General features: G+C 45.8%; 1 protein-coding gene and 1 pseudogene across 5 annotated transcripts; both read right to left on the bottom strand.

Annotated features, from left to right (window-relative positions):
- Window positions 1–507: 507 nt before the first annotated feature.
- C7H6orf62 (chromosome 7 C6orf62 homolog) lies at window positions 508–15,693 on the bottom strand. Of its 5 annotated transcripts, none has more exons than XR_003911325.1 (6): window positions 13,210–14,598; window positions 10,794–10,970; window positions 9,823–9,945; window positions 5,831–5,965; window positions 1,454–1,889; window positions 508–1,129 (listed from the first exon to the last, which is right to left on the bottom strand). XR_003911325.1 is itself a non-coding variant. In XM_029945637.1 (6 exons), the coding sequence occupies exons 1-5, from the start codon at window positions 13,336–13,338 to the stop codon at window positions 1,764–1,766; spliced, it is 690 nt and encodes a 229-aa protein (XP_029801497.1). In that variant the 5' UTR covers window positions 13,339–14,598; the 3' UTR covers window positions 508–1,599; window positions 1,721–1,763. The 5 variants fall into 5 exon arrangements, 4 of the variants coding, with proteins under 4 accessions (XP_029801497.1, XP_029801499.1, XP_029801498.1 ...); XM_029945637.1 differs by having other exon boundaries at window positions 508–1,599; window positions 1,721–1,889; XM_029945639.1 differs by adding an exon at window positions 11,490–11,650 and having other exon boundaries at window positions 508–1,889; window positions 13,210–13,289.
- Window positions 15,694–19,008: 3,315 nt separating this feature from the next.
- On the bottom strand, window positions 19,009–20,877 carry LOC115296517 (annotated as a pseudogene).
- Between the last annotated feature and the right edge of the window lie 387 nt (window positions 20,878–21,264).

The raw sequence follows: 21,264 nt of genomic DNA, 5'->3' as shown, positions 1-21,264 counted from the left end.
GTCTGGATCCTAGAGCCTGCCGGCCTGGTTTTAAGTCTTGCCCATGTGGGATGTGAGCCTGGGCGGGTTACCAGAGCTCAGTAACTCTTCCCACTCAAGCTTGTGAGGCAGCGGGACCTGGCGGTGATCAACATTCAAAGCCATCAGTTCACGTAGATTCTAAATTTTCAGTTGATGAGGACACATGTGAAAGCATTTTGAAATTAGGACTATTTCTTGGGAGTGCCTGGCTGGCTCAGTTCGTGGGGCACGTGACGCATGTCCTCAGGGTTGGGAGTCCGCGCCCCATGCTGGGTGTGGAGCCTACTTGAAAAAAAGCAAGGAACTAGGCCAACCGGGTAGCTGTTAAAACTTACAAAATGTCTTTGATTCCTATTCTTGAAATTACAGACGCAAGTGCCGGTTTTCGGTCCTAAATTTACTGTGAACCACGGACTGTAAAATAACCCCCAAGGTCATCAGTAACACCTACCCAGCGGCTTGGAAAAAAAAGTTACCACTTCAGCATTCTGTGTATTCACCTGAATAGTCAGGGAACTTTCACCTATTTTATTTAGGTTTTTCATTTTTTTTCAAATTCCAACCAGAAGCTAAATACAATTGGAAACCAGTAAGCACTAAGTTCTACTCCAAAGGAGTACGACCATTCAGGTTTACCCATTAAAGTGTGCAAGCCGTAAGCAAAGCTTTCCTTCAGTAAAAAGAAAAAACAAAAAAACTATACAGTAGTCTTTCCTTATGTTCATTGCACTAAATGATTTCTGCTTTTAGAGCTTTGACACTCAGTGTTTTGTTTTGTTTTTTTAAACAATTTAAGATCCCAACTTTAGTTAAACTTTTTTGTATTCCAAGAAACCCTCCTAAGTTTTCCCTTAGGATGGTGTAGAAACCAGTATTTCTGCACAATTCACTGCATTTTCTTTGTAATAAAGACCTCTTCTTTTTAAAACCAAAAAGCAAAAAGCAAAAAAGGGCCGTCCTCTCCCTAGCCTGGCTTCTGCAGCCTGGAGTGGACCTGTCAGTCTCACAGCTGCGCCCGCTGCTCGGCCTCCAGCCCTGCTTCCGTGTGTCTGACCGAGCCCGTGTTCGGCAGAGTACTCTTTTATAACCACCACCTGGGGAGAGAGATCTGGAAATAAAACACACACGTGTATGAGTACCAGGAAACAAACATGGCCCAGTAGAACAGGAGGCAGGAAGGCCTTCAATGAGATGCCTTGTTTTCTCTTAAAAGATTTCTTTCCCGTGGGTGTATTTTATTTTTTTTAAACAACCCCGTGTGGTCACTGAATCAATCTGACTGTGCTGTAGAACGGTGAGGACAGCAAAGCTATCGGTTTCTTTAAATGTTACGGACACCTTTTACATTCATGTCTCACCCTCTAAATACTGATGACAGAGGTCAGAGGCAAAAACCAGCACAGATGGAAGGACCATCAAAACTGAGTATCACCTTGTGCTTCCGGCTACATGTAAGCATTTCAGCGTACACGGTCTTCCCGTCCCACATTGTTAGCAGATGCTGATGCCGCGCAGCAAGCGTGCAGAGCAGCTCCTTTCACACAGTCCGTGCAGAAGACACCTACTTGGTTTTCAGTTCTGAGACACAATTAAAAAAAAAAATCCAGGATGAACAAGTTTCAAAAATGCATAGTGTTCTGTGCATGAGTCCATTTTCTTTAAACTCTGAAATAAAGTGTAAGAAAAAAGGAAAACAAACTGCTGCTGCACTCCCGCTCGCCTCCGCGCGGCTGGCCAGGCCTCTATTCCGGCAGGTAGGGGCGCAGGTGGTCCTCCACGGTGCCCAGCGCCCAGTGGGTGAGCTGCTCCTGCGGCAGGTAGAGGCAGACGCTGCACAACTTGAAGATTGTAGCTTTGTTCTTTGGAGTCTGGAAGGGAAATCATTTTAATAATCTTAATAAAGACACTGTTTCCAGGATCGATCAACTGTCACGTGAAGTCAATCTCCCACAATTCTATCAAGCACTTATGGACATAGGACTAAAGCACAGATTAAGGGAATAAATTATGGTCTGTGCCCACAGGGACCACAGTCTAGTCAGGAAGACAGAACCTTGCCATATAAAGTAAAGAATAAACATGATTATCAACTAAATAAATGTTCAGAGAGTTTATTCAAAACAAAAAATGGAAAGCCAGAAAAGTCGACCATGGACAACTTGTTAAAATAAATTAAGGTTAAAGGCCATAGAGACCAATCTAAACAGAGATCTGAAGTCACACTCCGTGAACACAAAGGCAAAAAGCGAGGGGAAGATTAGAAGTAGAAAAAGAGAGATTGAAGCATAACCTGGGGTACAGGACTGGGGGGCTCAGTCAGCTGAACATCCAACTCTTGATTTCAGTTCAAGTCATGATCGCCCCGGTTTGTGAGTTTGAAACCTGCTTTGGGCTCTGTGCTGACAATGCAGAGCCTGCTTGGGGTCCTCTCTCCCCGTCTCTGCCCCTCCCCTGCTCGCTCTCTCAAAAAATAAAACATTATAACATGTAACTTATGCCAAGAGTGCTAGGTGCCTTCACAGATCACCACTGCTAGTTAGTGGAAGACGGATCCAAACCCAGACCTGCCCACCTCTGAAGTTCTTTTCACTACAGCATCTTTAAAAAGAGCAGCCTATATATATAAATAAACAACATAATGCACATATATTTTTTCACTTTCAAGAAATGTTCCAAGATTATTTATTTTGAGAGAGAGGGAGGGAGCTGGGAAGGGCAGAGACAGAAAGGGAGAGGAAGAACCCCAAGCAGGCTCCACACTGCCAGTGCAGTGCCCAACATGGGGCTCGAACCCACAAACCACGAGGTCATGACCTGAGCCAAAACGAATAGTCAGATGCTTAACCGACTGAACCACCCAGGTGCCCCTATTTTTTTTTTTTTCATTTTAAATGCTACAACAACCGTATGAATATCATCTGCTCAATTTAACAAAAAATCCACCGTCCCAGAAGTTAACTGTCCAAGATTTTATAGCCAGTAAGTGGCTGCATGGGGATGAGAACCCAGACTCCAGGCCCAGCCTCTCCACGTTTCTGTCCACAATGATCAGTTGGTTTAGCTCTTTTCATACATCTTGCATTGTGATGAAGGACATAAGATCTCTGCTAGATGATTCTGATCAAGTAATCTAGTTTCCTGGTTTCCTCACCTCTGAACCGGGAGTGATGAGACCTAGGCCTCCCAGGCCCGCTAGAGGATGACAGAAGCTCGTCCGGCTCTTCGAGGCTGCTACCTGACGCGCTGTGCCGGCCACCCGTCAGGTCCCTCATCCTGGGCCAAGTATGGGCACACAGCTCCGGGTCAGGAAGACCGGGAAGAGCCTGAGTGAGAGGCACCTGAGAGTGCCAAAGACCAGGTGCTTCCACGGTGAGCGTTAACACCGGCCACTGCGGTGCCCAGGATTCAGGACTTTCAGTGCACTCATCAGGGTGTTCCAGACAGACTGCTGGTCAGCCTGTCTACAACCCCAACTTAGCTGACAAGCATATAATTTTTTTCATTAAAAGGATTCAAGCTATTTGCTTCATAGAGCATAAACATCTGACCTTGATATAAAACAGAAGACAACTTGCTACTTAGCAACGTTACTCCTTCAAGCCACTGGCCAGGTCTGTATCGTATTATTGATCTATATATTCGCATGATAAGAGGGGCACCTGGGGGGCTCCATCAGTTGTGCGTCTGAATTTTGATTTTGGCTCAGGTCATGATCCCGTGGCCCTGAGCCCTGCGTCGGGTTCTGAGCTGCATGCGAAGTCTGCTTATGATTCTCTCTCCCCACGGCCCCTCTCCTCAGCTTACACTCTTCTCAATCTCTGTTGTGGATTCCATAATGTAAATCAACAGCCTGCTATCCAGTATTATCTCAGTAAGTTACTCAAATCAAAGTACACTACAAGTAATTAAAAAGGAAAATTAAAGCAACTTGAAAATAGCCACCATAGGAGAGCTAAGGTAAAGATGAAACAGAAAAGAAAGCCCTCAAAACCCACCCAAGTCATTCGTTTTTTCTGTTAGTTTTATGAAACGCCTCCACTGAAATGAACCTTCTCCCCACAGCTCTCACTTGTATCTGCAATACCGTATGTATTTAAAAATGTTCTTACAAGACACAAAGTCCTGTAATCTTCCTAAGGAGTCTTCAGCTCCATGAAGGCAGCTCCTTGAAGGAAGCACCTTCGTACTTTTTTGCTGTCAGACTCTCTAATAAAAATAAATGATGTTCTATAATGCAGAATTAGTACCACAAATACTCTGCTAAATCATCCTCTCGGTAAGGCCTTCTCTGGTGACACCATCTCAGAATTCCTACCCAAGATACCCAAGAGCTGCTGCCATGCCCACACTGCTTGCTCTGCTGCCCCCCCCCCCCCCCCCCCCCCCCCCCCCCCCCCCCCCCCCCCCCCCCCCCCCCCCCCCCCCCCCCCCCCCCCCCCCCCCCCCCCCCCCCGGCAGCGGGAGTCCTGGCTCACAGAACCGCTGTCCACTGCATCCGCCGCTGCACGGCACCTGGCACGCGGCAGTACGCGCTCACTTGTTGAATGAATGGTAACTAAAATTATGCTATTTTTAAAGGTCAATAACAAAACATCTGTTATAATTTCTATGTGGTGATACTCAGGTTTAGGTTGAGATAAACAATGTTCTACAGAATAAAAAATAATCAAGAATACCTGCATTGCTTAAATTGAAAAGTACTTATTTAAAACAGCTGGATCATTTAAATACCGATGTATTTTATCCCTTCAGTTAGTAATTTTCTTAAAATTAAGTTTGTTTATTTTTGAGAAACAGAGCATTAGCAGGGGAGGAGCAGAGAGAGGGAGGGACACACAGAATGGAAGCAGGCTCCAGGCTCTGAGCTGTCAGCACAGAGCCTGACAAGGGGCTAGAACTCAAGAACTGTGAGATCATGACAGGAGCCGAAATCAGATGCTTAACCAACTGAGCCCCCTAGGCGCTCCCAGATTTTTATTTAAAAGATCTAAGACTAGTGATTCTCAAAGCATAATGTGTGTTACTGACCACCTGAGCATTTTGTTCAAAACAGATTCTGAGCCAGTAGGACTGGGGTAGGGCCCGAGAATCTACATATTTAAGAATCTGCTCCGATCTGTTGACCATACTTAACATCAAAAAGCTTTACCGCAGGTTTTCTTACAACGCCATTTTGAGTTGACTAGAGTTTACTAGCATCATGGTCTTTAAAGCTCCCAGGTGGTTGTAATTTGCAGCAACCATATGGTCAGGAACCACCGTTCTAGGGCAAGTCCCAGGATTTTCTAATAACTTAAAAAATAATGCAGTTTTGAAGTGGCAAACAGACATAATTAACACATTTGGAAAATAGTCTGCTGAGGCGCCTGGGTGGCTCAGTTGAATCTCACCGTTTGTGAGTTCGAGCCCCATATCAGGTTCTCTGCTATGAGCGCAGAGCCTGCTTAAGATCCTCTGTCCCCTCCTCTCTTTCTGTCCCTTCCCCGCCTGCACTCATCCTCTCTCACAAATAAAAAACATTAAAAAAATTGTTTGCTAACAGATAAGCTTTTTTTTTAAGTTTATTTGAAAGCGAGCGAGCACACGTGCAGGTGTGCAAGTGGGGAGGGGCTGAGAGGGAGACAGAGAATCCCAAGCAGGCTCCTCACGGCTCAAATTCACAAAACTGTGAGATCATGACCTGAACCAAAACCAAGAGTTGGACACCTAACCGACTGAGCCATCCAAGCGCCCCTAACGAATAAGCATTTTAAGTGAGTTAAGAAGCAAAACAGACCAAAAATCTAAAATTCAGATTGGAAAAGCTTACCTGCAAGTGCTGTCTGTCAATGAAGAGAAACACTGACTGGTTAGGGTTGTTGACGACAACTCCGGTCTTGTCCTTGCGGCTCAGCGCGCGCAGAAACTGGCTTTCATAGTCACCGTGATGAAACTCAAATCTGGCCTAATGAGCAGACATTTACACATTAACTACAAACACACGAGCCTACCTGAGACATCTAACCCACCAACGGGCATACAGTCGAGCTGTCCAAAATGGAAGCCAACTGCGCCTACTCAAATTTCATACATTGAATGCAATTTAAAATCAGTCCTTCACTAACAGTAGCCACATCTCAAATACTCGATAATCACATGTGGCCAGTGGCCACCATTCTCAACAGTCCACTGAGATATATAGCATTTCATTTATCACGGAAAGTTCTAGTGAATAGCACCCCATTACAGAATTTGATCTTCAAGAAAAACTCTGTATCAGAGTGACTAGATCCTAATCTTCAGTGATTTTAGGCCAAATTCTATAAAACTAGATTTTCAAACCTACGTGGCTCAAGACTCCCAACATAGCACTTGGGTGCCCCCCAACTTTGGCTTCTAGCCCAGCAGGACGGTTACGAGGACTGAACGACATGTCAAGCCCGCACCTGGAAGGCGTGTCCAGTCTGGACACAGATGGATTGGGGGATATATGAGCCCCTCAAAAATTTAAAGATGTTTTTATGTGGGTTTTTCAGATGGAAAAAAAAACCCCTTAATTTAGGAAGTATTCTCAAATCAGAACATCCTTTTATTTTACTCTTTTAACATGAGGAAGACCAGCTCCATTCTCCCACAAAACGTCTGTGGAGAGACTAATTGCTGGGTGAAACACCAGGCTAATGGAATTCAAAAAGCAGAGAAACCTTAAAGAATCTCAGATTTAGCTAATGTTCAATTATTTTAAAAAAGTCTGTGAGCCTATTTGACTCAAACAACTTTTGTTCTCTTATGTCAAAACAATAGGAAATACTAATATGGAAAGATCATCAGTTCCTGTGTTCTAGAATTTACCACCCAGCTTCTCTTTCAAGCCATTACATGATAGGCCACCTCCAAATACTGTTATATGTACGTATGATATTCAAGTATACCTCTGCACAAATTCAAATATTTATGAATATGAAAATATGAATAAGGTTATAAAGGCTCTTACACAGCTCCAAAGGACAAGCACATGCAAATATAAAACCGAACTTGCTTCAATTCCTTCCTAGAATAAGATGAGGCTATTTGTAAAACCCTCAACTGAGTTCCTATCTTCAAAGTGCTATGTGAAGAAGGGACAGATATTAACACAGTGGGCCCCGTGGGCAGAATTAGCAAGTTGAGTGCGGAGCAGGCCTCGAGAAGGGACAGTAAGCTGCCCCGGGAAAGCACGAAGAAAAGGTAATTTGGAAAACACCACTCCAAAAAACAGGACCAACATTAAGCACAAATGTGTCAAAATTACAATACTGTTCAAGCAAGTGGGGTGCCTGGCTGGCTCAGTCAGTTGAGCATCCAACTTTGGCTCAGGTCATAAACTCATGTTCCTGAGTTCAAGCCCCACATCAAGTTCTATACGGACAGCTCAGAGCTTGGAGCCTGCTTCAGATTCAGTATTTTCCCCTCTCTCTCTCTCAAAAGTAAAAAAAACACTAAAAACAAAACAAAACAAAACAAAACCCATTTCAACTAAGAAAGTTTCAGTATTCATTCCAGTATGGGGAGTACCAGGGAGGGCACGAAAGAGTCCAGTAGAACATCACACTGAAAAGACATTTCAGGGAGACTGAAAAAGGGTTTCTCTTATTTCCATGGCATTTCAATTCTATCCTATTGAATAAACCACGATTTGGGAATTATTCCCGCCAAAAAGAAAACTCTAATAAGCAGCATGAAAGCAATGCCTCAGAGTAACAAAACACGTGAACACTGTGATGAAGAACTAGTGCAGCAAGACCAACAGGGCAAGTCAGGGCAAAAGAGGAAGGGAGAGACTTTTCCGTGCACCTCCTCGTACTCTGAAGACAGCAGGAACCTGTTGTTGAACACAGCTTTAATCGGGTTCCCACCAAATCGCATTACTATTCAAACTTTAAAGTGCTTCAAGAGTCAAAGAATCAGAAAAACAAAAACTAACTTTCAAATTAAACTTCACGTTTCCTGCTTTCATTTACCTCAAGAACTAAGTAATTTATATTTAAGACTTCTCATTCACGGTACTCACTTATTTTAAATTACAGGGGAAGTTCATCTTTACACCACTGACTGATTTCCTGCGGGTGAACTCTAAACGTACACGGTGTTACTTCTAATCCCACACAGTGCTTGTCTTCAGTCCACAAAGTCAGGTTTTTATACAACAGGGCACTTCCCACAGTACCGAGTAGCAAATTCAGAGCACAAGCTTTACAGGATTTATGTCCTGACGGCCACTAAGCTGCATGACTGTGGGCTGCTCACCTCATCTCCTACTGCCTCAGTGGCTTCCTTTGCACAAGGAGGCTCCTGCCTGCATAGTTATTACAAGGATGAAGATTAAATGTGTATATTCAGGACACAGCCTAGCACAGTCAACTCTCAAACACCACAACTTGAAAAAGTAGTACTTAACTTGAGGCAAGACTATTTTAACACAACTATCCCAAAATCTCAAGAGGGAACGAGAAGAGTATTGGAAATTTTAAAAAATAGGAGGAGCGCCTGAGTGGCTCAGTCGGTTAAGCATCCAACTTTGGCTCAGGTCATGATCTCACAGTCTGTGCGTTCAAGCCTCACGTCGGGCTCTGTGCTGACAGCTCAGAGTCTGGAACCTGCTTCAGATTCTGTGTCTCCCTTTCTCTCTGCCCCTCCCCTGCTCGCTCTGTCTCTTCTCTCAAAATAAAATAAAAAGACATTAAAAAAAATACAAGGAGAAGGGAACCAAAATTCTTCCAGTGAAAAATTCTGAATGACAAAAAAATCCTTCCGGTGCTTCTGGAGAGCAGTTCGAGGTGCCGTGTAAGACCTGCTCTGGTAACTACGAACACGCCCAGTCATTCCTGCTCTTCCTGCTTTTCACATTCAACCTCTACTCTCCAGCACATCCAGTGAGTTAGGTATCGTCCATTGAAGGAAAACATGAATACACAATACTTTTACCTGTATTTAAGGCTATATGTTATCTTTAGAACTTATTTCTGTCAAATGAATCTTTGAAAAAGAAATGATAGTTTATTTGAACGGATGGTAGAACATTACCATGGGGACAGGGGAGTACACCAATTTGTCTATCATACACAAAAGCACCATGAAGATGGATAAATGCAAATGTCAATTATAATTTTAATATTTTAATAAAAATATGATCGATATGTATATATGAAATATATATACATATAGAATAAAAGTTAGCCATACCTGACCTAGAACTAACCGTATTAGCATTCTGGAGGCGACTACTGTACTCTCTCCAATGCATACAAAGGTACTAGATTAAGATCAGGATCACTGCCAAACGGGCAGACGCTCTTCAACACTATAAACTGTCTAGTACCTCAAGTGACACATCAAAAGTAGTAGGATGTCCAGGAAGGTTACTTCACCACCACTACCAGATTTACTTCTCTCTTATACAGTTTATATACAAGTCTACTTTTTAGAAAAAGATTTCTTAACTCATTTCTTAGATCAGACTCCTCTGAGAACCAGATGGTTAGGTGTACTATTTCAGAGGAGAGAGCTTCTGAAGTTCATTCACAGGCTCCTCTGTGAATCAACAAATACCTACCCTGAAAGGTTTTCTCTGGTCGGTATTTCAAAGACACACTAGGGTAGTTAGGACTACCTTTCGTTCTCAAGAGATTGTCACCCAAATGCTTTCTCCTCTTGCATCACAGTATTCAAACAGATGAGAGCAACTCATGAGTTAAAACTGATTAGAAAGCATATTCTTAAAAAATGTCTTAAGTCAGGCCCGATTTACTCACTTAGGTGCACACCACACTTAGAATAAAATACCTGAACAGGCCTAAATGGCTCATCAGATTCCTTCCACCTAGAAAACAGGAGACAGACAATTTTTTCAATATCATTCCGAGGCCAAAGAATGAAATCCATCTCCTGAGTACAGCCAATTACATCCTACAAAATGACCAAAAGAAAAAAAAATTACTTTCAAAGAAACAAAGCTGTAACAAGCAATGAATGTCACAAACTGTAGTTTTGATTACAGAAACACTTCACAACTACAGAAGGTCCGTGATGTATCATTTTATCTATTAAGAGGCAAGAGTAATAGGACACTACACAATCTGACCGGCCCATGGCCTACTTCCATCCTGTAGAGTCACGTACTCTGTCCATGTTCCTCACATCAAGACTTAAATTAATCAGCACATGGTGCCAATTCCAACTCAAGTTGATATTTTTGTTAAGTCCCCGTATTTTTATTTCCATTCTTCAAAAGCAGAACCTAGTTAATATTTAAGCAAAGCTCTCTTGGTATTTTTATTATATACTTACAGTAAGCTATCTTCTCCATTCTTGTTCCTTATTAGCATAGTCTAATGTATTAAGTTTCAAAGGCTGATAAACCTTTCAGACCAGAACACGGTTCTTTCTAACCTCCCCCCACCCCACTAAAAGGGGGGATCAGTTAGTTCAAGTATGTTCATGCTGATTTCCAAAGAGCTGCAAACGTTTAGAAGGTTGAAAGCAGTGATTCCTTCTACTTTAACCTTCTTATTACAATGAGGATATCAGTTCTCTCCCCAAAAAGAAAATCCAATGAACAGTAACATAAAACCTTATCCACAGCAATAACACATACCACTATCAGAATACCACACACAAAAGTTACCCACGTTTTATTTGTGAACTCAACTTTTAAAGGGACTCATACCACAGTTAAATACCCATTCTTAGGGGGGAAAATGCAAGTTTAACTTGAAAAAAAACGTACCAACTCAGGACTGAAAAACAGAACTTACCCTTCTCATAGACTGGTATCGAGGAGCGTGGAGCTGTACCACGTCCTTCTGTAAAAGCTCTAAGGAACTTTCCAAGGAATAGCTGGAATCTCGCACACCTTTCAGGATATTTTCTTCGTAATTATTTGTCATAACTGGTATAACCTCAGACACTTCAAAAAGTGCCGATTTTTTCTTCTAAAAAGAAAAGAAAGGTGTTAACCCACTAGTAGCACATTGTCTTTTAACACACAGTTCATATTACGATGTCATGTACCCTTATTCTAACTCAACAAAATTATTAACTAAAGTAACTTTTTATAATGACAAGCCAGATTTTCAAATAGATGGACCCATCTGTTCTTTCTCCAACCCCCAGGATCCCTACCACACACAAACAGGCTATAATCAGAATGTTTTACTGCACACTTTTCCGATATCCATAACAGGTAACTTATTTTAAACAGTAATATTTCTTAAACACAGTGAGAGACAACCACTAGACAAACCTAATGCTAAAAAAAATACATTTACTCTTGATGTACTTTCATTTAACTGACTCTACGTACAGGTAAATTAAAATCTCAGCAGTTTAAAGACTAAGCTGTACAAACTGCTGTTTTTTAACTCCTTAAAAGAGTCAAGTACCATTACTGCGTTTAGATATTATGTAACAAGTGTCAATAGATGAAACAAGGAAAAAAAAAAAAAGACTACCAAATTGAGCTTCAAATTTACTTGTGACCCAGCGAGCATTCATCAATTTAGGTTATAAAATTCATGAAGGACTCAGGACAACTGTCTGTGTCCTGTCCATTCAGAGTAAACACGGATGGTCACGGTGTTAAAGAACAAGATGGCACGACTTGGGGCATCTTCTGTAGTAAATAAAAGAACACGTATATCCGGGATTTATTTCTATTGAACTTAAATACCTTCGATTAAAATCTGATCTTCTCAATTGTGTAGTCAACATGTTAACAAAAAGACAAAATGGAAAGTAAATCCCCGGTACTACCTAATCTTGGGGTAATTACTTCAAAACAAACCACTCTGAAACCACTTTGCAAAACTATACCCAGGAGCCAAGAGCGTTCTTAAATACAGGCATACCTTGGCCATCTCATGGGTTCAGTTCCAGACCACAGCAACAAAGCTGATGTCACAGTAAAGCATGTCAAAATTAATTTTTTGGTTTCCCAGGGCATATAAAAATTATGTTTACACTGCACCGCAGTCTATTAAATGTGCAGTAAGCATTATGTCAAAAAAACCCCCAGACAAACCTTAATTGAAAAAGTGCTGAAAAACAGTGCTAAAAAACGTTAATGATCCTGAGCTTTCAGCAAGGAGTAATAACTGATCGCAGATCGCTGTAACAAATACACTGACGGAAAAAGCCTAACACAAATGTGATACAGAGACATGAAGTACGTAGATGCTGTTGGAAAGCAGCACTGATAGACTTACTCAATCCAGGGTTGTGGCAACCGTCAATTTATAAAAACCAAAATACCCACGAAGCACAATGCAGCGAAGAACAATAAAACCAAACTATGCCTGCATGGATAATCTTTAAGAGTTTTAAGAATGGAGCAAATACCAGGGAAACTTCCAAATGTTACATAGATGCCACACTATAAATCTATTTCTGGTCTGAAATTAGCTCACAACTTAAGTGCAAAAGTTAAAGCAGAATTTCCTGATATTCATAACTTAATCTCATGTCAGATCATTCAAGAAACTGTCCATTTTAAGTTACAAAAAAAAATACTGCTTTTATCACGCTCTCCTTGACTACTCACAACCAACCATTTGCTATTTAATGGTGGAATTAATTCTGATTATGTTCAACCACCCGAAATTTAAATTTCTTTAGGTGTTTTGAATTTTAATAAATTGCACTTCTGAACACCAATTAACCATTCCAGTCTTCAGTTGTTCCTAAAAATTAAAAGTGTATAAGTGTATTGTATTCCATTAACTGTACCAAGAGAAAAGGTATCTTTAGCCAGAAGCTGAACAGACTACGTACTTTCAGCACATAATCATTTTGATTCTAATTTACCACTTTCAAACGTCCTACTTTATACATTAGACCATCCTTCAATTCAGTTAATAATGTTCGCTATGGAACTCCACAGAAATGAAATTTACTGTAAAACAGAAACGCCAGTTTTACCACGTCGCTCCCCCCAGGTTAACTACAAATGGACCCTACTGAGCTTCCGAGTATTTCCAAACCTCGCCTCCAGCCTTCCAGGAGTTCCCTGCAACCGCTCACGCAGAGAATCCAAGGAGAAGTCCAAGGTAGAGCGCACTGCAGGCTTCCGGCAACCACCCTTTAACCTACCACGCAGTTGTTTAAGGGTAACATAACTTAATAGGAACTTACAAAATTCACTTGTGCTAATTCACATTAAGAACTTTAAATTACCTTCTCCTTGAATACAAAGGCAATATACATCTTGAAGTCAAACTGGTCAGCTAGAGATTCTTTTTTCTTTCTAAGCTGAGCACGAAGTCTGTTCAGAGCTTGTTTCTTCCGGGAGTTTGGGTCCCCCATTTTGAATTAGAGGTGGTACTAAAGCCTTTGGAAATTGTCACTAAACTATGGGCACTTTTTCTTAAGACTCAAGTACAACAGAAACAAGTCATTTTTTTTCCTGCTAATATGATTGAATAGCTAAAACCACGTCTGTAACCCAAAAACTGCACCTTCTGGCAATATTAGCAGACTGTCATATTACAGGGTCAAGAAACAAAAGCTGCTGTCCAGTCATGTTTGGACAATAACGTTGGGGGTTATGGGGAAAGAGGAAGGGGAGGAAGGAAAGAGAGAGGAGAAAATACTTGGAACTAACTTTTTGGAAAGCGCATTTGGCTTAAATGCCAAAAGAAAGGCTTTGGGGGCAATGAAAAGCCTATTATCAGGGTTAGGAGTGCAAGAAAACACAGCTGACACCAGTCCAATCCTTCCAATCCATCCGGATTTCTTCCCCCTCTTTAGAGAAGGGATTACAAAAAGGAACGGGGAGACGGGGAGGGCAGAAGTGTAATGGTCCCTGCTTTCCAAAAACCAAACCAAAACAAAAAAAAAATTATAAAGAAACGGGGGGAAAGAAAAACCCAACCCCCCCCCCCCCCAACAACAACAACAACAAAAACCACCGGAACAGGGCAGGTGGACGAAACCGAAATCTCCAATTGGGCTTCACCCGGTCAGATCCATGGCTGCGGCACCTAATCAATTCCCAAGTTATTTCCGATTCCACTACTGCTGTGTATTGCCAGTGCTTGTTATTGATTACACTTGGTGGTGAGCAAGGAGAAGAGTGCAAAATCGGTAGAGAAGGAAGGGGCGAGGTACAGGGTTTCCCTGCAATCAATTACAGTGTATACCGGGGGCGGACAGCTGTTGCCCAAAGGAGCCAAGAGAAAAAACAGCGGAGTCACGACCAACTTCCCCATCAACCCCATTTTCACCTTCAGGCGACTGCTAACGCTGCGCCCGCGGAAGATCATGATGGCAGAGAGAAAGGGGGGTATGGTACGATAGAACAGTTATTCCGGCTCTGCGGCTGGACTGATTAATGCCCGGGATCCCAATGCCACCAGCCCTGCAGTGGGCCCATACATTCCCCCAAGGGAGCCTTCCCTCGGACTCTGCCCCCGTTTAAGATCGCGGGGAGTGCGACTTATCTTCCTGCGAGCATTGCGGAGGCAATGGCGGTGGGCGCTTCCTGCAGACCCCAGGCAGCGCCCAGGGACCACCTGCCTTCCACTGCCCAGGCCCCACCCCCACCCTCTGCCTTCAGCGGCAGCGACTCACTCGCACCACGGGAGACACAGGAGCACTCGGGTTCTCACTCATTTCATCGTGGAAACAACTCCCGCCCGGGTAGAGGAGACGGGGGAGAGTAAATGGGAAGGATCAGTGGGAAAGAAAAAAAATAGTTGTGTTAATATGAATTACTTTTCAAAGTACGCCCAGCCCACCCCCCCTCAAAAAGAAAAAAAAAGAACCCAAAAACCCAACACCCTGAAGTTCCCGATTAAGCTCGCTCGCTCTCACGTTGAACAGACCATGTTTCCCGAGTTTGGCTAGTTTAGGGCGGGGTCGTTAGTTGGTCTCCCGAGAGGGCAGGGGGGTGGAACCGAGGCGGCTGGGACGGGGGCGGGTGACCGGGAAGTGCCCTCCCAGTCCCCGCGCAGACCGGGACTCACTGACCGACGCTCGGGCGGGGCTCAGGCCCTCTAGCCGCAGCCTGCGGGCGGAGCGGTGGCGGCGGCAGAAGAGGAGGCGGCGGCGGGGGCGCTGCTCGCAGCACGGGCAGGAGCCATGTCAAGAGAAAACCACCAGCCAACTGAGCCCCTCCATCCCCGCTGCAGTGCGCACTGTGACCGGGCCGCCCGCGCTGCTGCCGCCGCTCAGCCCCCACCTGGGACCCATAGTCTGGCTCGGCGCCCCGGGCGGCGGCGGAGGGAAGGACGAGGAGGCGGCGGCGACGGCGAGAGGGAGAGGGGGAGAGAGAGAGAGAGGGGAGAGATCGAGAGGGAGGAGGAGGAGAAACGAGGAGAAAGAGGGGTGGGATTGGTACTGGCGGCGGAGGGGGAGGGGAAAAAGGGGAGGGGAGCCCTGCGCTACGGGGTCTGTCAGCGAAGCAAACCCCCCAAAGTAAAGTTATTTCAGTTCAAGCATCTGCTCTCGAGTCTTTCTTCCCCCCACAGTCGGGTTCCGGCTCTCGGGAAGGAAGGTCGCGGAGACCCGAAGGGGGCAAAGCCGAAGCGGAGGGCGAGCGTCCGCGGTGGCACAGCCTCCTTCCCCCCCAACCGCTGGCAGCGGAAACGGCGGCGGCCTCGCGCGCCTCCCGGGTCCGGGGCAGAGTCGCGTTTGAAGAGGGGAGCGAGAACAAACAACTTAAAATGGCAGCAACGGCCGCTGCGTCACACGCCCCTCGCCGGCGCCGCCCAGAACTCTCTGCGGCTGCGCCCCGCGCGGGCCGCCACCATCTGCACAGAGTGCGGGGGGAGGGAAGGCTGCAGGCGGAGGGCGTTCGGTGGTCATCAAGCAGAGAGGAAAGAAGAGCAGCCGGAGAGCGTATGAAGAGGCTTTCCAAAGGGTGAGTCTTTGAAGTTAACTTTAGTTGACACTCCCGCCATCAAGGAGAGTTTGGGAATAGAGAACCCCCCTCTCAAGCAGCATGAAGTTTCCGAGGGGCGTGGCGAGGGGGGCAGCCCATCCTCCCGCCGCCCCCTCCGTCAGGCTGTCCCGGCTCCGGAGTTGGCTCCTCGCTCCGCCCGCTCTCGGTCGTCATAGAGCCACGCCCTACTCTCTCCCGCACTAAGCACCCGGATGGAATTCCTTTTCCGGGGTCTTGGCCAACTCCTGCGATAGGTCTGGCAACGAGACTGAGCTGAGTCAGCGGGCTGAGAGTCGGCGGAGGCGGGGGGCGGAGTGAGGGAGGGAAGGGGAAGTGTGGGGAGGTCGGGGACGATCCCCGTTTCGCCTGCCTCTGCTTCCCTTCTGACCTATGGGGTCTGACCGCAGTGTCTTGCGGCGGCAAGCTGACAGCTCCTTTCCGGCGCCTGGGATGTCAGCAGCGCGCCGCGGACAGTGTCTTCCACGGGTCCCACGTGGCTCCGTCCCCACCTCGCGGCGTGCGCGGGCAGGGAGGGCGGTCCTCAAGCTCCGGGGAAGGTCACCGTTGGACACCGTTGGAGCGTGGCTGCTGTGACTTGGGAGAACGACAGTAGGCACGTGCCCCGCGGATCGTCCCCCTGTTTCAGAATGCAGTTTCTACTGGGATCCCCCAGGACCCGAGACCCAGTGCCCTATGTAGTTCACGGTCTTAGGAAAATAGGAAGAGGGTACTGTGGGATGTTTGTTGCTGAATCAAGGGCGTTGAGTCCCATTTTCTAGAGCTCTTGATGTGCTGATAACACAGTGATAAGTCGGTAATCAGCAAAAGTCAATGCTCGACAGAAGTAAAACTAAACCGTGTGATGAAATTTAAAAGTCCACTGGGTCCCCAATTACTGCCCTTCACTTGGGAAAATCAAAATAGATTGCCTGCAATGCCCTTTTTTTCACCCATGAGTCAAATGACTAATTGGGACCTACCCTTCCATATAAATTCTTGTCGAGAACTGAAGGATGAAATTCCTGCGGTTTCCAAATTATTGCTAACCATGACAAGATGAAGCTAACATTTTGCTACTGCTTCCCTGGTTGCTTTTCACAACCACACACTAACGATAATTGTAAATCATCACTATTGGAAGATTTAGGGTAGTTTATGACATTTGGTAACAAAAAAATTTCTTTAATTTACACTGGTTTGAGTCTTTAAAAAATTTTTTTTAATGTTTTATTTTTGATTCAGACACAGAGCATGAGAGGGGGAGGGGGAGAGAGACACAGAAGAGTTTTTTTTTTGAAAAACAGTTTTTGTTAAAGCAGATTATAAATTTTTTTTTAAATAAATTTTTATTTTTTTAGTTTGTTTCTTTTGAGAGGCAGAGAGAGGGAGAGACAGAACCCCAAGCAGGCTCCATGCTGTCAACATGGAGTCCAACTTGGAGCTCAAACTCATGCACTGTGAGATCATGACCAGAGGAGAACAAGAGTCAGACTCTGAACTGACTGAGCCACTCAGGCGCCCCGGCAGATTATAAATTCTTATCAGTACAAATACAGATAGTTTACATTTGATTGTAAAGCCAACATTCAAAAGTAAAAGTGAGATGGGCTTTCAGCGCTGTTGCCAGAGGTCAAGTGGCTGCAGTGGGCAGCAGAAGCCTCTGCTCCCCGCAGGTGAGGGGACTCACACACAGCTGACAGAATCAGATTCTCCTCCCCACAAATCTAAAAGACAAAACCAAACCCACCAAGACCCACATGACAAACCAACACAGTAACCTGTGCTCCCGTAGATGGATAGGATTATGTCACTGTCACCCTAGTGTTCAAACATACAGGATCGACATAAAGAAGCTGCAGCGATCCATCAGGGACAATCCATATTTTCTATAGGGTGTATTTAGATTGATCCCATTAAAATAACAACATTAGGGGACCGGGGTGGCTCAGTTAAGTGGCTGACTTTGGCTCAGGTCATGATCTCCTGGTCTGTGGGTTCGAGCCCCGTGTCAGTTTCCCCACTAACAGTACAGAGTCCTCTTGGAATTCTTTCTCTGCCCCTCCCCTGCTGGCTTTCTCTTTCTCCCTCTCTCTCTCACAAATAAACTCTATAAAAATAAAAAAATAATAATGACATTAGGATTTCACCACAGGTTTAAACCCAGAACGACACTGCTCTTCCTTTTCTTTACAGCCAGCACCTAGTGACTGTACTGGTCATACACACGAGCGTTGCGGCAATGTGCTCCTAGCGCCTACCATGAATGATACCACAGAAGCCAGGGATCTCATCTGACACTCCCAAGCTTCCCTCTCTCCACTTCAGTAGGCATCAAGAATATATCAATCAGATGTACCGTTTCTTACGGCTAAACCTTTTACCTTTGGCAAGATTGCTTATAACTCCTGCAACTTTTTAATACTGTTAACTACTTAAAATATTGTAAATGCATGAAAATAAGGATTTTGGCTTTTTTGATATAGATTTACAATGTTTATTCTTACTCAAAGTGGAAGCTCAACTTCACACCTAAAATATACCTAAAAACACACCTAAAACCGCTGGGCGGTTGCTGATGTGCCCTCCCGGAAATCCTGGCAGTGCAGCCCGCCTGTCTCTCGTCCCCAGCCCAAGCACAGGCCACCAGGTTCTTGGTCTCTGAGACAGGCCAGTACGGACAGGCGGCAGGCGAATGGCCTGAAAAACAAAGGGAGATGGTTTTGCTTCCCCTACTGTTTTATACGCCAGTAAATGTGCTTTGAATACAGATTCCTGTCCAGATACTTCTGCGTCTCTGCTGTGGGAGATTTGTGAGGGACCGCAGGAGTAGGAGTGGACAGACGGCAACATTTCTTCCACTTCCTTAGCCTGTCTGCAAGACGACTCTTCTCTAGGAATGTTCCTGCCCCTTCCTTTTTTTTTTTTTTTTTCAAAATCACCTTTCATAGAACCCTGTGCCTGGACATGCTCCTTGGGACCCTTGGGATTAGTGGAAAGTATACTGATTGGGAAGACAAAGTTCCCTTTGCTCCTTTGACCTCTGCCCCATCCTTGCCTAAGTACAGACAAAATACATAAGCCATAGAGACTGCTTAAAATTCAATTTCAGACGTCTTATGTAAGTCACTAGAGAAAGGGTTGGTGGGCGATGGGTGAGTGTGCTGCCCGGACTCACTTCCTAAGCAGCCCAGTGGGCTTTGAAAGGATCCACTGGACAGGTCCCTGCAGAAGCCTCTGTGTGCTTATCTCCTGAGGGCAACCCGCCATCGTCTACACTGCTGAAAGCTCCAGAACCGTTGGGAGGCTGAGCAGGAGGCTCAGCGAGAGACTGGCAGTAGGGCAACTTGTCTCACACTGAGGGAAGGTCTGCTGCTTGACGGGCTGGGAGACCGATGGGAGTGGGCAGCGTGAGGGTGGCCCACAGCACCATGCACATTGGCTGCTATCTGGGGGGGAGTGAGGCCCACCACATGCACATGAGGTGCCAGATAGAGCATCCCACTGGCTACAGGACAGGACTGGGCAGGGACGAAGACTGGGGTGGGACTGGACCCCTTGGCACAGGCCGAGAGGTGAGGAATGGGTGCTCTTGGAAAGGCGGTGCCAACTGGGTGATGGCAGTGGGTGCGGGAGACTGGAGACCTGGCCAAGGAAGGGCAGCCGAGGCCTGGCGCAGCCGAGCCCAGACGCTCTTGGACCCCTCTCCTAACCCGCAGTCAAGCCGCCGGGGGAGTGGGTCTGTGAGCAGCCTGGACGAGGCCTGGAGAGGCAGCACCAGAAGACCGGCCCCCTCCATCCCTGCATGCGTGGCTGCAGTTCCCCTGTGAGCAGCACCAGGGACGAGGGCCCAAGGGCTGGCTTCGCGCAAGGCAATGATGCGGAGGTGAGGGCGGTGCGGGCTGGCTGAGGGAGGCGGGCTGAGTCAGGGCCATTCGCTCAAAAGGCAGGGGACTGTGCTACCCCGCTGTTACCAGTGTGGTCACTGGGGCAGGTGAGATGGGCCCCTGGAGGGCGCGCTAAAGGCACTGGTGATCGAGAGCACAGGGAGCTGATGCCCGCTGCTCCCCACCACTCTGGCCCTTGCTGGACAGCTTGGATGTGTTCCATGATTGCTCTCGTTCTGCGTGCTCGGCGGCTGCTGTGACTCAGAATGACCCTTCTGTTGTCCAAGTGGTCCGGCCAGCATCGAAAGTGGCAGTCCCTGCACATTCCTTCTCTAGCTTCTGCTTCTACTCCTTCACGCCTCCCACATGGCTTACTCTTTCACCCGTGTCCGTGATAGCCATGAAGCCACAAGAGATCAGCGCCGAGCGGTGCCGTCACAGCATATGTCAGAGAAAGCGCTATCAAGTTCCTACTCTGGACACAGGAAGTAACTTTTTCTATTGTCTGTTCAGCTATGAGGTTCTTAGTATTTTTTCTTTTCTTTTTCTTAATTTTTAAAGTTTATTTATTTTGAGAGAGACAGCGCCAGTGGGAGAGGGGCAGAGAGAGAGAGAGAGAGGGAGAGAATCTCAAGCAGGCTCTGCACTGTCAGCACAGAGCCTGATGTGGGGCTTGAACTCTCAAACCATTAGATCATGACCTGAGCTGAAATCAAGAGTCGGTCGCTTAACTGACTGAGCCGTGCAGGCACCCCTTAGTATTTTCATTTCAGAGTCCACCTGCTGATGCCCACAGGACCGCCTTAACTGCTTGCTTTCTGGTTCTTCCAAAGAAGCCTTTGAAGAATTTCCTTTCAGCTTTCAATCTTTCGACAGCATCTTCGCAGCTGTGCCTTCTTCTGGACTCCCTAACTTGTACATGGCCAAGGTACTTAACTGGGAAGCTGCGTTTTCCAGTACAAACCCTTCTCCACCTGCCTGCCACTGACATGCACAACTGGCCTCTGGATCACAAACATCTTTCTTTGCCTGAACACTTTGCCATAGACTGTTCGCTTTCATTTTGACAATGCAGCTCTAGTCCTGGCTGTGCTCTTCACAAACTGTGTGACTTCGGACTTCGGACAAGTTTTGTAAATTCACCAAGCCTCAGGTTCCTCATCTGTCTTCCAGAGATGTCTGAGGATGGCTGGGAACCGAATACTCTGATCGAAGGACGTGAATGAAGATCTTGGGGCTCAACAGCAGTTGTACCAGACCGCCTCCAAATCTGCCACTGCTCCCTGACCAAGGCCACGGACACTGCCTCTTCCTTGGCCACAGGTAGCCACCACCTCCCCCTGACAACAGGCCTCTGTCTTCTTGATATGGCCCTTATTTGTACCCTTGATCACTTCCATACAAGATTTTTTAATTTTTTAAATTTTTGTCAATATTTTATTTTTGAGACAGACAGACAGATGG

This window comes from Suricata suricatta, chromosome 7 (genome assembly GCF_006229205.1).
Source record: "Suricata suricatta isolate VVHF042 chromosome 7, meerkat_22Aug2017_6uvM2_HiC, whole genome shotgun sequence".
Lineage (NCBI taxonomy): Eukaryota > Metazoa > Chordata > Mammalia > Carnivora > Herpestidae > Suricata > Suricata suricatta.
Note: the sequence above shows the minus strand (reverse complement) of the source record. Positions and strands in the feature narration are given on the sequence as shown.